The sequence below is a fragment of the Emydura macquarii genome, unplaced genomic scaffold (genome assembly GCF_026122565.2).
Source record: "Emydura macquarii macquarii isolate MOO-44397 ecotype Brisbane River unplaced genomic scaffold, CSIRO-AGI_Emac_v2 contig_2422, whole genome shotgun sequence".
Classification (NCBI taxonomy): domain Eukaryota; kingdom Metazoa; phylum Chordata; order Testudines; family Chelidae; genus Emydura; species Emydura macquarii.
Window position 1 is genome coordinate 2,455,767 of NW_027132559.1, and position 13,983 is coordinate 2,469,749.

General features: G+C 40.5%; 1 protein-coding gene across 2 annotated transcripts in view; it reads left to right on the plus strand.

Moving 5' to 3' along the window:
- Positions 1 to 13,983, plus strand: part of CPNE4 (copine 4) — a 323,296-nt gene that overhangs the window by 53,120 nt on the left and 256,193 nt on the right. For both annotated transcript variants that reach the window (XM_067561613.1, XM_067561614.1), the window contains exon 2: positions 12,524 to 12,711. In XM_067561613.1, coding sequence (XP_067417714.1) covers positions 12,532 to 12,711 — 180 coding nt within the window. In that variant the 5' untranslated portion in view covers positions 12,524 to 12,531. The remainder of the gene's footprint in view (positions 1 to 12,523; positions 12,712 to 13,983) is intronic.

Consider the following 13,983-nt stretch of genomic DNA (forward strand, 5'->3'; position numbering starts at 1 on the left):
AAACTTATTCTTTTTCAATAAAAAGATAACTAACTTGAGCCATATTAACCCACTAAACAAGTAGATTACATATATTCTGCTGCAATTTACCCACTAGAACAGTGGTTCTTAACCAGGGGCATGTGCATCTCTGTGGATACGCAGAGGTCTTCCAGGTGGTACATCAACTCATCTAGATATTTGCCTAGTTTTACAACAGGCTATATAAAAAGCACTAGCAAAATCAGTACAAATTAAAATTTCATATAGACAATGACAACGAGAGTTCTGTGGCACTTTAAAGACTAACAAATTTAATATTTGCAGGCATAAGCTTTTGAGAGACTTCAGCTCTCTTCTTCAGATTCAGTAATACAGAAAATAGGTACAGAGGCATCTTATAGATATCCAGGTGCATTGAGAACAATGCGGGAGGTGGAGTCCGGTACTTAAGACCTAATGACGACCATTGAGTAGGAGGTGAGAATAGTTTGGACAGGTTGAGAACCACTGCACTAGAATATCAGAGCAGCTCTTTGAATTGCTTTCCCTTTACATCCCTTTACATCTAACATGGTCACATCCTTTCTTTTGCATCTTTTAGTTATATTACTTTCTGTCATTTGGTTTCATGGTAGTGAAAAATACAATACAATACAATACAAATACAATAGAAGCCTGGGAGGATCCTGTTACAATGGGATGCTTTCAATAGGGTTTGGATTGGGCCCCAAATTAACAACACTTTACTAACATAGTTTGCTAACTGTACTTTGAAGCCTTTTATGCCCTAATGTTCCTGTTATTATCATGGGGCCTGGTGATATATGGTATAGTAACTATAGTACATAAGACAAAGGATCTGATCTTATTGGGTGCTATATAAAAGCACATATGTTTATATTTATTTCTTGGCTGCAACTTGTCCTACTATAATCACTTCTAGTGGAGGTACCAAGGGCCTGATCCAAAATCCGCAGAAGCCAGTGGGTGTCTTTCCACTGACTTAAATGGATTTTAGATTAGGCTGAGTAGTAAGATTGACTATATTCATTCATTATAAATAAATTACATTTTGGAAACTAAATTTTATTGATTGCATTGCTTCTTGCAAACTAGTAAAAGTGATCAAATCTACACCAAAAAGGGGTTGATTATCTGCACATTACTTGTTTGGAGAACTTTATTGTGTTGAAGTTGTAACTCAAATCTGTGATTTTAGTTTTCCTTTCATTGTCTCTATCTTTCTACTGATATATGAACTTCAACTCTAATAGTCTGAAAATTCAAGTTCAACTGCTCATACATTCTGAATGCTAAGCTTTTCTACTGCATATGATTTATAAATATATATAAAAGGGAAAAGTTGCCACGGCAACTTTTAGAGCTTTTAGCTCTGGTGCTAATTTGAAGGATTTTCATCAACAGACCTCATTTCCTACAGCCCCATGATTAGTATTCCCCACTGCTACACAGCTTGGACATGTCATTTAGCTCTTTTTGAAATACAACCTTTGTGTTTACTAATGCAGAAGCAGACAGCTGCTACCAGCTCCCTCTAATTTCTCTTCTTCACTTCCAGGATGCCAGTAAAACAAATGATTCAGAATACAACCCTCAGCATATGGTGGCAGGAAACATCAAAACTTTAAATCCATCTGCTTGTCCTTTGGTCTGGAGTATAGGTTTCTAAATATCAAACCCTGTTTCAAAATGCAGGGCACATCAACAAGCGCCTTTTATCTCAGTATCTTTCCTGTTCTCCGCCCACTTGTTAGCTTACGTTCAGTGCATCCACTTTGAATTGAACTCAAGGCAGACTATGTATATTTCTCTGCTTGCTTATGCCAATATGCTGTAGGGAAGCAGTCCTTCTGCCCTTAGCTCAGACAGCTGCAGATACAAGTTCCTCCTTGTTTTGCATGTGTAGGAGGGCAGGAGGAGGCAGAAAAGGCAGAGGAAAATATAAAAGTTGGCTTCAGATAAACATTTTGGACTGAAAGAGCCCTGTTTATGATTTTGTGGTACAGTATGCACATAGCTTTGAATAAACGTTCATGACTCATCAATCCATGTTTTAATCTACCTTGCAAGTCATGTTCTGGAATGTTAAGTGTATCATTTTGGTTGCCAGCATAGCACACTAATCAACTCTCTCTCTGTCCAGCCTCTAATGACTAAATCCCATAAAGAGTTTATTATTGACTTCAAACTACTAGATTTGGCCCCTTACTCTAAGCAATAAAGGCTTATGTATTTAGATCCAAAGCTCCCAGGTTCAATCCAGGAAGCTCCAGCACTTGATCTGCCCAAGTGCTCTATGAGGATCTAAAAGCATAAGCATCTACTACTTGAGCTTTAGCTTGTAGGCAGTGGTGGATTCATAAACCTCTTTAGGTTCTGCTGTTGCTAGAGGGGGACAAAGACACAGTTAGTGTCATGCTAATTTTCAGTGGACTCCAGGTATACAGCCAGGCCAATGTTTTTAAATTTGGGTGCTTAAACTTAGGCATCTAAATAGATAATAAGGCATCTAAATCAGTGGCCTGATTATCAGAAGTGCTGAGCACTTGCAATTCCCATTAATTTCAGTATAGATTTAGATACCTAAATTAACTCTGGATTCCCAAGTAAAACATTTTACCCAATGCTCTTGTTGCTTTGATATATCCCGTTGTCAATGAAGTCAATGGGATTAGATAACATGGTGGGAAAAGCACCCACGTTTGTGAACACTACAGTCTCTGCCATTACTATCAGTAATGGAACTTCAGGGGTGTGATTTACAGGTCCTAAATTTGCTAGTTCAGATACAGTCAAAGAAAGAATTTGGTTTAAGATTGTCCTCATTTTGGGTAAAAATTTGAATTGATTCTTTATTTTTAACCTAACTACTTTATTAATCTTTAAAACCAAGATAAAATGAGCCATTATTCCATATGAACGACTACTTCATGGTGATATTAAGGAATACAAGAGTATAAAAAGACTCATTTTCTCTCCTATACAGCACACATTTCCCATCAAATTCAATGAGCATTGTACATGCATATCTAAGAGCAGAACTTGACCCAAAGCCAGTAGTTCATCTTGTTGTATTGCATATATTTAAGAATAGATGTTTATGTTAATATTCAGAATATGAGCACGACCTTATTTACTGTGATCTCAAAACACGTTTAAAACTGAACATTTGCTCACTGCTTGAAGATCAATGAACTAGAAAGAGGATTCTTGGAAGTCCCACATACAAAAAGTCCCCACACAATTGAAGGAAAGGTTGGGGTAATCTGATAAGAACTCACCAACTCTGTTGTTATTTGTGTTACCATAGCACCTAGTCATAGACCACGCTCCACTTGTACTCAGTGCTGTACAAACACAGAACAAAAAGACTGTCCCTACTCCAAAGAATTTTCAGTCTAACCAGTTAGAGTGGGATCAACAAAGGGACTTAGATGTTGCAACACTGAGCATCATGGCACCTGACTTTTAAATGCCTTGAAAATCACAGGAACAATACTGTGATCCTCCCAGATGAATTAGTTACCTAGCCTCTTTATACAGTTAATGGGGAGAGAGAGACACCAAAGAATACCATTCACAAAAGCCAGCAAAATAGGTGTGGAGCTGCATTAGCTAGCCAATGGAAGAAGTCAACCAGAGGAGTGTGTGTTAAGCCCCACCTTTCTCTAGGGGAAAGGCACCTCCCTGCAGCCTGGATTTAGGTGCCTGTCTCTGCTAGCAATCCATGATGGGAACCAGCTGCCTGGAGTCAGGCAACTTATGCACCTAAGCCACTTCATGAAGGAATGAGTTAGGGTGGCATCTGCCTTGCTCCACACAAAACATCTGGAGGAGGAAATGCTGTTTACCTTATAACTTTTAGCCCAGTGGTTAGAGTGCTCACCTGGGATGGGAGAGTGTTTGTTTCCCTTCCCTCCTTTCTGCCAAAGGAGGGGAGAGAATTTGAACAGGGATAACCCACCTCAGGGGAGTGACCGCTGAGCTATGAGATATTCTGATGTGAGGCTTTTTATAGTGAGGGGGCGTGGCCTCCCTCTGAGGTAGACTGGGAGGGTATCCTACCCACCCCCTGGTGGGTGGAATCAGAACAGCCACGCCCACCCCATCTGCAGCAGAGGGGCGGGACAAGAATTATAAAGAGAGAGCCCAACAGCTCAGTTGGACGAGAGCTGCCAAAGGAGGAGGACATCACCCCACCACTTCTGGAGCTGCCAGGGTCACTGAGGAGCTGCTGCTACCCTTCTACCCTGAGGAGACCAACCTGAAAGCTTGCTATCCTATGATGAAGTGGTAGGAAGTAGTCCAGGGAAAACAGATGATAGTCTGATTGTGTTGTGGCCTAGTACTCGCTCAGTGTGCTTCGGATGGGACCCACTGTTGCCCCTCCCTGGGGGTGGTAGCTACCCCAATGCCGGCCAGGATGCCTGCTTGTTCACCTCTGCCCTGCCGGAGGGCCTGGGCTGTCAACTGCTTAGTTGCCCGGCCTGAGACCATAGACTGCCAAGTGCTTTGCCTCTGGCCAGAGGGGCCCAAAGACTGCTTTCCAGCTCTGCCTTGCTCTGCCTGAGAGCCAGGGGTGATAGACTGCTTCTTGCCCTGTCCCGCCTGAGGGCTGGGGCCTTGATACAGCTAATTCCCTGGTTTTGAGCCTGTTGTTCTAGGTGCAACCGTGAGGGGGTGTGGCCTCCCTCCCAGATAGACAGGGAGGGGTGGCCCCGTTGGCCTACACTCCCTCTGTCTCTCTTGTTTTAAGCTGTTCCTCTTTGGGTAAATACTGAAAGAGTGATTGGAGCAGGGATACTGGACCTGGTGTCTCCCACCTCCCAGGTGTGTACTCTAACTACTGAACTACAGAGTGTCTGTAGCTCTTTCTCTCTGGCCCAGTGACCATTTAAGCATTTATCTAGAGTGGAACAGTCATTGGGCACCTTCCAGGCTAGTGCTCTAACCTCTGGGCTAAAAGTTATAAAGTGGGCAGTACTACCACCACCCTCACTCCCTGGTTTTTGAATGGGACACAGGTGGTCTCTGACCACACTATCAGCTCGGGCCCTGTCTTTCCCTGGCTCATGAATTGCCCTGGGGCTTAGGAAGGAGATAGGTGACCAGACACCTGGAGAGAGGCAGCAGTGCTTATTCCCAGAGTCTGAAACATAGGTGCTGTGATACGACCCGTGCCCAGGGTTGCCAACTGATAATGCCAACATCAGGGCAGGCTGCAAAAGAAGAGCAGATTCTCCCCATGCTGGTGGGTGATACTGAAGTCCGGCTTCCCAAACAGTCATGGACTGCTTCTGATTACCCCACACTGGATATCAAGAAGCCAGTCCACAAATGCCCACAGCCCCCTTTACTGCATCTCAGCTCCAGGCTCCCAAATCGGCATTAGGTCCAGTAAAGAGACCAGTTACTAGAACTCTCTGCTCTTTACTAAAAAGGTTCCCTCTGACCCCAAAGGGTCAGCCACAGCACCAGTTCAATATAAGTTTGGACCTTACCTAAAATACCACGCTGTCAGCCAATCTTTTAATGTCTTCTAAACTAAAGGTTTATTGTAAAAAGAAAGGAATAAACCACGAGAGAAATGTTAAAGGGTTAAAGTAAATCACAGATATACAAATGATTAAAAGTCCATATACTTCAGGTTTCTGGAAGAAATGTGGATTTGCAGGCTTGTGTAGTTCCCTCTGGTTTACATCCAGTACCTGGATGGGTCTAAGTCTTTCGGTTCAGTTGCAAGATGAATAGCTCCAGAGGTAGGTGTGTGTCTGCAGCTGGACAGGAGCAAAGACAAGATGGTTTCTCTGGCTTGATCTTATAAGCCCCCTCCTCCGGCCATGCGGCCTGTGGGCAGTCACAAGACCCAAAATGGAGTACATAGTCACATGGGCCAATCCTGGTGACTCCTCTGGTGTGCCTGGGGTCCATAGTCACATGGGACAGTCCTGATGCTTCATCAGGTAGGCTGCCTGCAATGGAGTCCAGAGTCATGTAAGCAGGTTCTGGTGACTCAGTGGTGGTGCTGGCTTCTCCCTCAGGGCCCCTTGCACCTGGGAATGCCTTAATGGGCCATTAAGCAGGCCATTGTTCTGCAGCCTTCCTATCTGGGGTGTTGCCCAGGCAGAACAATTTGAAATACAGATATCTCAAATACATCTATAACTTCCATTTCAAATATCACACATGAACGTAAGTATTATCTTATTTAGCACATTATAACCTTCCTAACAGTACCTGACATGGCATATCCCACATGGATTATTATGATTCTGCCATACTGATGTCACCCAATATACTAAATGCCCCCCCAGTCAAGCCAGCCTGCATGACAGGTGTCTAGGAAAATTTTACCTTAAAAAAGTTAGGTGCTGAGTGAGCTAGGTACCTATAGGGTTCGATAGGAGTTTTTGTGGATCTCATTGAGACAGAAATGAGATTTAGGCACCTAAACACAAGACTTGGTTACTGAAGTTTGGGAGTTAGCCACCTAAATACCTTTGTGGTTCTGGGTCTGGCTGCTTAATCAGCCCTGCTAGTGATGACTTATCCCCAGGACTTATTAACATATTTCTAAAGAACACATTGATTTTTCCTAGCACACATTTGATTTTGCCAGATGTTGGGTATTTTCAAAATAATTCTTGAGGGGGAAACTTAACCCATACTCCAAGATCCTCACTGTCTCCCCTGCTTTCAAAATGAAGAAGCCAAACCCTGTGCTATGATATCAATATACTCCATCTATTTTTTGGGAATATTTAAAGTGTAAACATTTCTAGTATAATACAGTTTAATATACTGGTAAATATATCAGTCAGTTTGTTTGCCAATTGGTGGTGGCAGAAATTATGTTTACATAGGAAAAATTATGAAGAAATTCTTTAGGCTTTTACCTGCATTTCCCCTCTCCAGGTCCATGTGGTTTATCATTGGCTACTGAGGAAAATTCTTGAGTGTCATAAGTTTTGAAGTGTCAAGAATGTTGAAGTATTGGCAAGTATATCACTGACTAAAACACCATTTTATTCTTCTTAAGAGAAGATGAAATAGAATGAATAAGACAGTGAATAAAAAAATTCAGCATGATGTGACCTAGAGAGTACTTTCACATCCTACTTAGTCCATTTGTCTCTTGTATCCACTCCATATCTCCCCCTCAAAGGTAGCTGTTCATCACTGAACAAAAACTGTATAAACTTTGAAGGAATAATGAAGCGCTAATGAAGTGAAGAGAGAAGATTGTGTAGCAAGCAAAAATGAATACTCTAATTTATTCCTCTTTCAATGATATATCTGGATAATTGACTATCAGATTGCATAAGAGGCTAACTTCTAAGTGAACATAAAAATAATACTTTTTTTTTAGCCACATATTGTAGGCTCAAAATCTATTTTATGAGCCCCCTGTTTCCTGGTAACATGACATCAGTAGAGCAACCCAAACTGGTGATTATATAAAGAGAAGAATATAATGGAACAAAAGAATAAGGCTGCAACTTGATCTTTTTCGTTGATAAATTTAGTAGTTGTACGAACTGAAGAAAAGGCTGTGGTATTAAAAAGGGATATAACTTTATAGTTATTCACCATTCAGAAAAATTAGCTTATGATTTCTGGGGGAGGAGGAAAAATACATCTCTTACTTCCAGGACTTTTTTCTCCCCAGTTTTGAAGTCGTCAGGTTTAATTTAATCATTAATCATCACAAACCCATTACTGCACAAAGGATGACATTTCAGTAGTCATGTAAAATGTGTATGATGTAAAATTTAACCTGGTTTTCAAACCAATTTATATGCTGGGATAGGGGAAGAATAAAAATATCTTGAAATCTAGTGGATGAGGTTGTTGCACAACTTTCTGCGGGAGGCTGGGCTATAGGGGCACACAGAGATTTTCAAAGACACAAGTGGCAATTTGCTTGCAAACTCCGTTTGATTTTCAATGGGAGTTAACCACCTAACTGCTGTTTGTGCCTTTGAAAATCTCCTCCGCAGTCTTCTCTCAGCCATAGCTAACTGAACGTGTGTGGGATAATACAAGGATACATACAAAATAGAAAGTCCTAGAAGTCAGTAGCAAAATGCCAGTTGACTTCACTGTGGCCATGATTTCTTGTGTAATTTTTAGCTATATGATAGACTTTAATGGCTCTGTTAAAATTACTCCCAGCTTTAAACTCTTTAAAAGTTATTGAAGGTTGTTTTGGATTTTTGGTTTTGGTAGCACTTGTTCCAGGTGTCTGATGGGGTGTTTAGTTGACCCATTAGAACTCTAGACAGTATGTTGTTGAGGCTTTCTTCCCTTCAAAGCAATGGTTCACAAATTTTGGGTTTGTTTGAATGCTTCAGAGTAGGGGTGACTGTATAAGTCTCTGGTCCACCTCCCTCCTGTTGTTTTCAAACCACAGTTTTGCAAGTCAGTTTTTGGCTATGCCTTTCACTTAAATGAGTAGTCCCACACAATGATACAATCCACATAGCAATAAATTGCAGAATATATTGGTTAAAGTTATGCTATTGCTGGTGTACTTGTAATTTGTGATTACAACCATTTTAGGGTATCTAAGGGTATATGTGCTAATCATAGTTACATACATAATGTTCCAGAGGGGTCAAAATTAGACATAATTTAATAAGCCTATCCCTACTCCAATTTTTTGGGTGCTATCCTAACCAAACTCTTAAAATTTCACTTGTACTTCACCTTTAAAGGTCAGATATATTAATATGTTTAGATCTCTGTTCACAACAGCATTTAGATATTTGCTGTTCTCAGAGCCTAAGTAAAATGGTTGTCATCACAAATTAATTACAGTAGATGCTATAAACTTGAATGATGTGTTCGGCCATCTTTTGCAGTTTGGGTTCTGGCATTTTGTGGCGTATTACTTGAATTAAGCATATGCCCTCTTGAATAGGGAAATACTTAAGTACATATTTAAAGCTTTCCTGAACTAGGGCTTTAATTACTCATGTCACAGTCTCTCCCCCCCCCCCCCCAAAAAAAAAAAAAATCATGACTTTGGGATATATGTGTATCAAATTGTGAGCTCCATTTTGGATACGGAATTCCATTTTGGACTATGTGCTGAACACAGGTCTTAATTTTCCCAAGGCAGTTTATTGAATTGCAGCTGCCCTGCCCAGGAAAGGGGTTTTATCCATTTTTGGAGGACTACCACAGAGAATTCATCAGGACAGCAATCTGGGTTTAACAGCTTTGAATGACTCTCATCTACTGGCAGACCCCAAACAATGGGTTTTCTATACAGGTGTGACAGGCTGACTGGGGAAAGGGTTTAGAGATTTCCAGCTAAGCACATGGCAAAAGGAGACAGACTACTGAAGAAGGGGTGCCACTTTAAGCAATAGGGTTCCAAGCATTGCCACAGGCAGTATGTTCAGGGGAGAGTGGACAGGACGGATTCTGCGAGGGCTGAAATGTTGACCAATCTCAGCCATGCAGATGGGGTGAGATCAGACAAGGGGAAGATGCATCTCAGGGCTTCTGTTATTTTTCAAAGAGCTGTAACTGTAAAGTGATTTTTAAGAGTAAAGTGATTGTGGTTGAGAAATTCCTTTACTAGGCCTCCGTTCCTTGCTTTCCTACCACACTGGGCTTCTAGATTAACCCCTGAAGGGACAGAGTGCTCACAGCATAAGAGGGACTCTGAGGGAACCTTTGTAAGACTGGGCATCTCAGACACTGATTTTGGACTCCAGGGTAGCTGTGTGGTGGCACCCCGCATTCCAAGGAAAGGCATTGGGCAAGAAGTCTGAGACTGGGAGTGAGCTTTAGAGACCTGGGGCTAAAAACAATGACTTGACTACCCAGATCCAGTTGAGTTAGAAGCATATAGGACCCAGAGACTTGCAAAAAAAAATGGTGACTCTTTAGTAAGTTATTGGGTTGTAATTAGACTGGGCAAACTTTTTTGGACAAATAGCTTATTTAACAAAAAATGTAGTTTCAGTTGACCCAAAACTATTCATGAATTTGACACAAATTAGCCGAATAGTTTCAGGAAAACAAACACAAAAATCAAACACATGAACAACTTTCATAGTCATTCGTAATGAAAAGGAGTAGTCACTCGCCAGGGAAAGACAATGTGAATCACTCTTTCGCCTGAGTGATTAGGGCACTCAGTGTGTGGGAGATCCAGGTTCAACTTCCTCCTTCAACTTCCTCCTTCCTTATTTATCCAATGTGGAAAAGCTTCAACAGAAGAGACAGAGACACCTGTCCCATAGGCAGGGTGCTGTCTTGCAATGTGGGAGACCCAAGTTCAAATCTGTTCTCCTCCTCAGGCAGAGGGGGGAATTGAACCTACATCTCCCCCATCCCCGATGAATGCTGGGATAAGAGTTATAGGGGAGGCAACTGCTGCCATCTAGCCCTTTACAAATGCCGAAAAAGAAGAAAAAAAATCCATTTTGGATCAAATTAAACATGTTTTGTTTGACCTGAAATGGATTTTTTTAAAAAATTCACCGAAGTTTTTCACAATTTTTGAACTTGGTTTGACCTAAACTGAATTCCCTCCCCAGTATTTTGGAACAGCCAGTGAAATGAAAAATCAGTTATTTGCCCGTATCTGGCCGTAACAATAAGGATAGAAAATAATGATTTGAGGAATTACTGTAGACAGACAACACACGTCTCTCATTAGTGAGAGAGAGAGTTCTGCTTCATCACTTAGACACATGTTCCTAAATTTAATTTGCGTTTTTTCAAAGTTCTGCATTGGCTTGTCATTGTCCTTTCCTCATTCTGAAAGTGGAAAATTTCTGAATTAATTGTGCCCTTTTGATTAATGGAGACACTCTGGATGTGCTCACATTGTCTTTAACTACTCTGAATGAAAGAAGGACAATTTTAATTTCTTTCCAAAATTACCAAATGCTAGCTTTTATCAAAACAATTCTCTGCAGACATTAACCTCTGAAAATAGGGGTATTGCATGAAAGATAGCGAGGAGGATTTAAAGAGGGCACAGCAAACATATTGATAATCTGGTAATGTTAATCCTGCTCTCTAGCAGAGTGTGAAATTACTTGTTTACAGTTTTTATCTCGGATTTGGAAAAAAACCTGAAGATAGCAAGCCACATATTAGGGGAGTCAGATTTAAGAGGTCAAATTAACCTGTGAAGTTCAGACATGACTGAACAGTTAAAATGGTCCAATATTCTTTATTGGTGCACTAGCGGTCACATCATAGATTTGATAACCACTGCTTTGTTGTAATACTCTTGGCAACAAGAGCTTGAGCTACAATATGGGGTGGTGATAGTTGTTCAATTGTTTGTATTAAGATAGTGCCTTTAGACCCCATTTTTTCAGGCATATACAAGCTCTTAAGACATGATCCTCGACCTGAAGAGCGAACAATCCATAATGACGTGACTTACCAATATAAATTCTTTTGCTCTGCTGCCTATGCCCTAAATCTAACACTGAACCTTGGAGGTCATATTCTGTAGTGAGGAGGCTGGAAAGCAGAAGGGGAATATAATTCAGATTTTATGTGTACTACTGCATCTTTTTGGTATGAACCTTCTCTTTGTAGGGTTATATGGAAATACTAAAGTGAATATGCACCTTTTTGTTAAGTGGTGTACAGCCAAATGGAGACTGAGAAAAGGACGGCAAAATTCATTTAAGTAAAATTTTGTATTGATTTGAACTGAGGGACTCTGGGGGCCAGTTCAGAATTACAGTCAATGAGCCCTTCAGCCTGGGGATATGTGTTGCTATGTTTTTATAAAGGACAGAAATACAACTGTAAATAGAAATGGTTGAAAATTGTGAAGTTAAGTTTCAGATCTGAAGCTTCCCAAAGTTCTGCGGTGAGGGTGAAATGTTTCAGTTTGGATCCATCTGACTTATGTTTTGACCGGACTTTCTCTGCCCTGTACTGATTGACTATTTGCTCCAACCCTTTCCCTCCCAGTTCCCCTTCCTCACGGGCTCTTCACCACCGTTTGTCCTGTCAGACACCTGTTTTTCACTTTTCTTTCCATTTAGCTAATCCCTGCCTAACTAAACACGCAGAACCCAAAATAAACTGTGGAATTAACATGCTATTTGGTGCCATCATGTTGTACCCTCTGCTGGTATGTTCTACTTCTTTCCCCCACCCTGTGTCTGTCTTGTCTGTTTAGACTGTAAGCTCTTCAGGGCAGGAACCGTGTGTTTGTATAGTGCCTAGCATAATGGCGCCTCATTCTTGATTGTCCTTTAGGCACGACCGTGATAATCATGATAATTTATAAATGTGAAAGCCTTGATAGTTGTGTGGATTATTTATTATTATATATTTTGATCTCTTCCAGGGTTTAGAAACACTCTCTAGAAATTTTCATTTGACTTTGCTATGAATTTCACCCATATGGGAGGTTTTTTTTTTTTTTTTTTTTTGGCACAGCAGAGAATTGAATCAGCTTCCATGTGAACATAAGGATTGCACTGTGGATAAATAGTTTTTGATTGACCCTTTTCTCTCTTCACAGAAAAGAGAATGAAGAAAATGAGCAACATCTATGAATCAGCAGCCAATACCCTGGGAATCTTTAGCAGCCCATGCCTGACTAAAGTGGAGCTGCGAGTTGCATGCAAAGGCATATCAGATCGGGATGCCCTTTCCAAGCCAGATCCCTGTGTCATCCTCAAAATGCAGTCACATGGGCAGTGGTTTGAGGTAGGTGTCTGATAAAATGCATATGAACTTTTTACTTGATGCTCCAGGGTACTACAGTAGAGCTCAGGTTAAGCACTATAGTGATGAATGCACTAAATAGATGTAAGAGAGACAAGATGGGTGAGGTGATATCTTTTATTGGACCAACATTTGTTGGTGAGAGACAAGCTTTCAAGTTTACACTGAGCTCTTCTTCAGCACCTGGTGAAGCACCAGAAATTGGTACAATAAAAGATATTGCCTCACCCACCTTGTTTCTTTAAGATCTCTCTGGGATCAACACAGCTACAACACTGCATACACGAATACTAGATAGATGTAATCATTTAAGCCTGATGCAAAGTCCGTTGAAGTCAATGGGAGTTTTTCTACTGACTTGAACAAGGCCCTTAAAGAATTCTTTGGATTTTCTCTATCTGGAGCCTAGATAAGAAGTCAGGATCATGTAATTATTCCCCTCCCTGCTCACCCCTTCCTGGCCAAAAAACCAAAAACAAACTTTATTTTTAAGTTGAAGTTTTTTTAAGGTGAAAAGTGTTTCAGTGGAGATCAAATAATACCCCTAAATTTATACTTTTATGTCAAAATTCTTCATCTTTAATTTAAAAAAAAAAAAAAGGCAGCAGCAGAAAAGCCCCAACAAACATTAAACAATCTGCAAATGAATAGCTAAGGAATCCAGCCAATTCTCAAATAATCCTTCATTATTCATTGTTACCACTGCATCATAATAAATCTGTGGGATGCCTCCCTGCCATTTCTGCCTCAGAAAATCTCCCATGTAAGTGATACTTATAATGAAATATCAAAGATTTTATTTTTAAAAAGTACTCCCTCTTGCGTCTGCTTGACGATTCCTCTTTGATTCTCCTGATCCTTCACAGTAACATAGATTAGAATGATTTAAGAATGAGCAAATTCTTTAAATAAGATTATGCATGCAGTTTTGAAGCCTTAGTCTATTTGTCATTTTCAATAAGTGGAGGCTACACAACAAATAATTGTTCAACACAATTAAAATGTTAAAGCTGGATATTACAAATTAGTTCTTTTTTCACAAGATCTTCTCTTCACATATTGCTGACTTGTAGTGTTGCAGTAGCTAGCACGAGGCCTGATAGATAGTTAAAAAACGCAGCAGCTCTCTTTATTAACAGTTTCCAGAGTCACTTTGTGTGTGTACACATGACATATACAATTATTTTTCCTCATCTTTTATTGTGTAAAAATCCAACTCTGTGCCATTGTATAGAAATGAATAAACACTGTCAA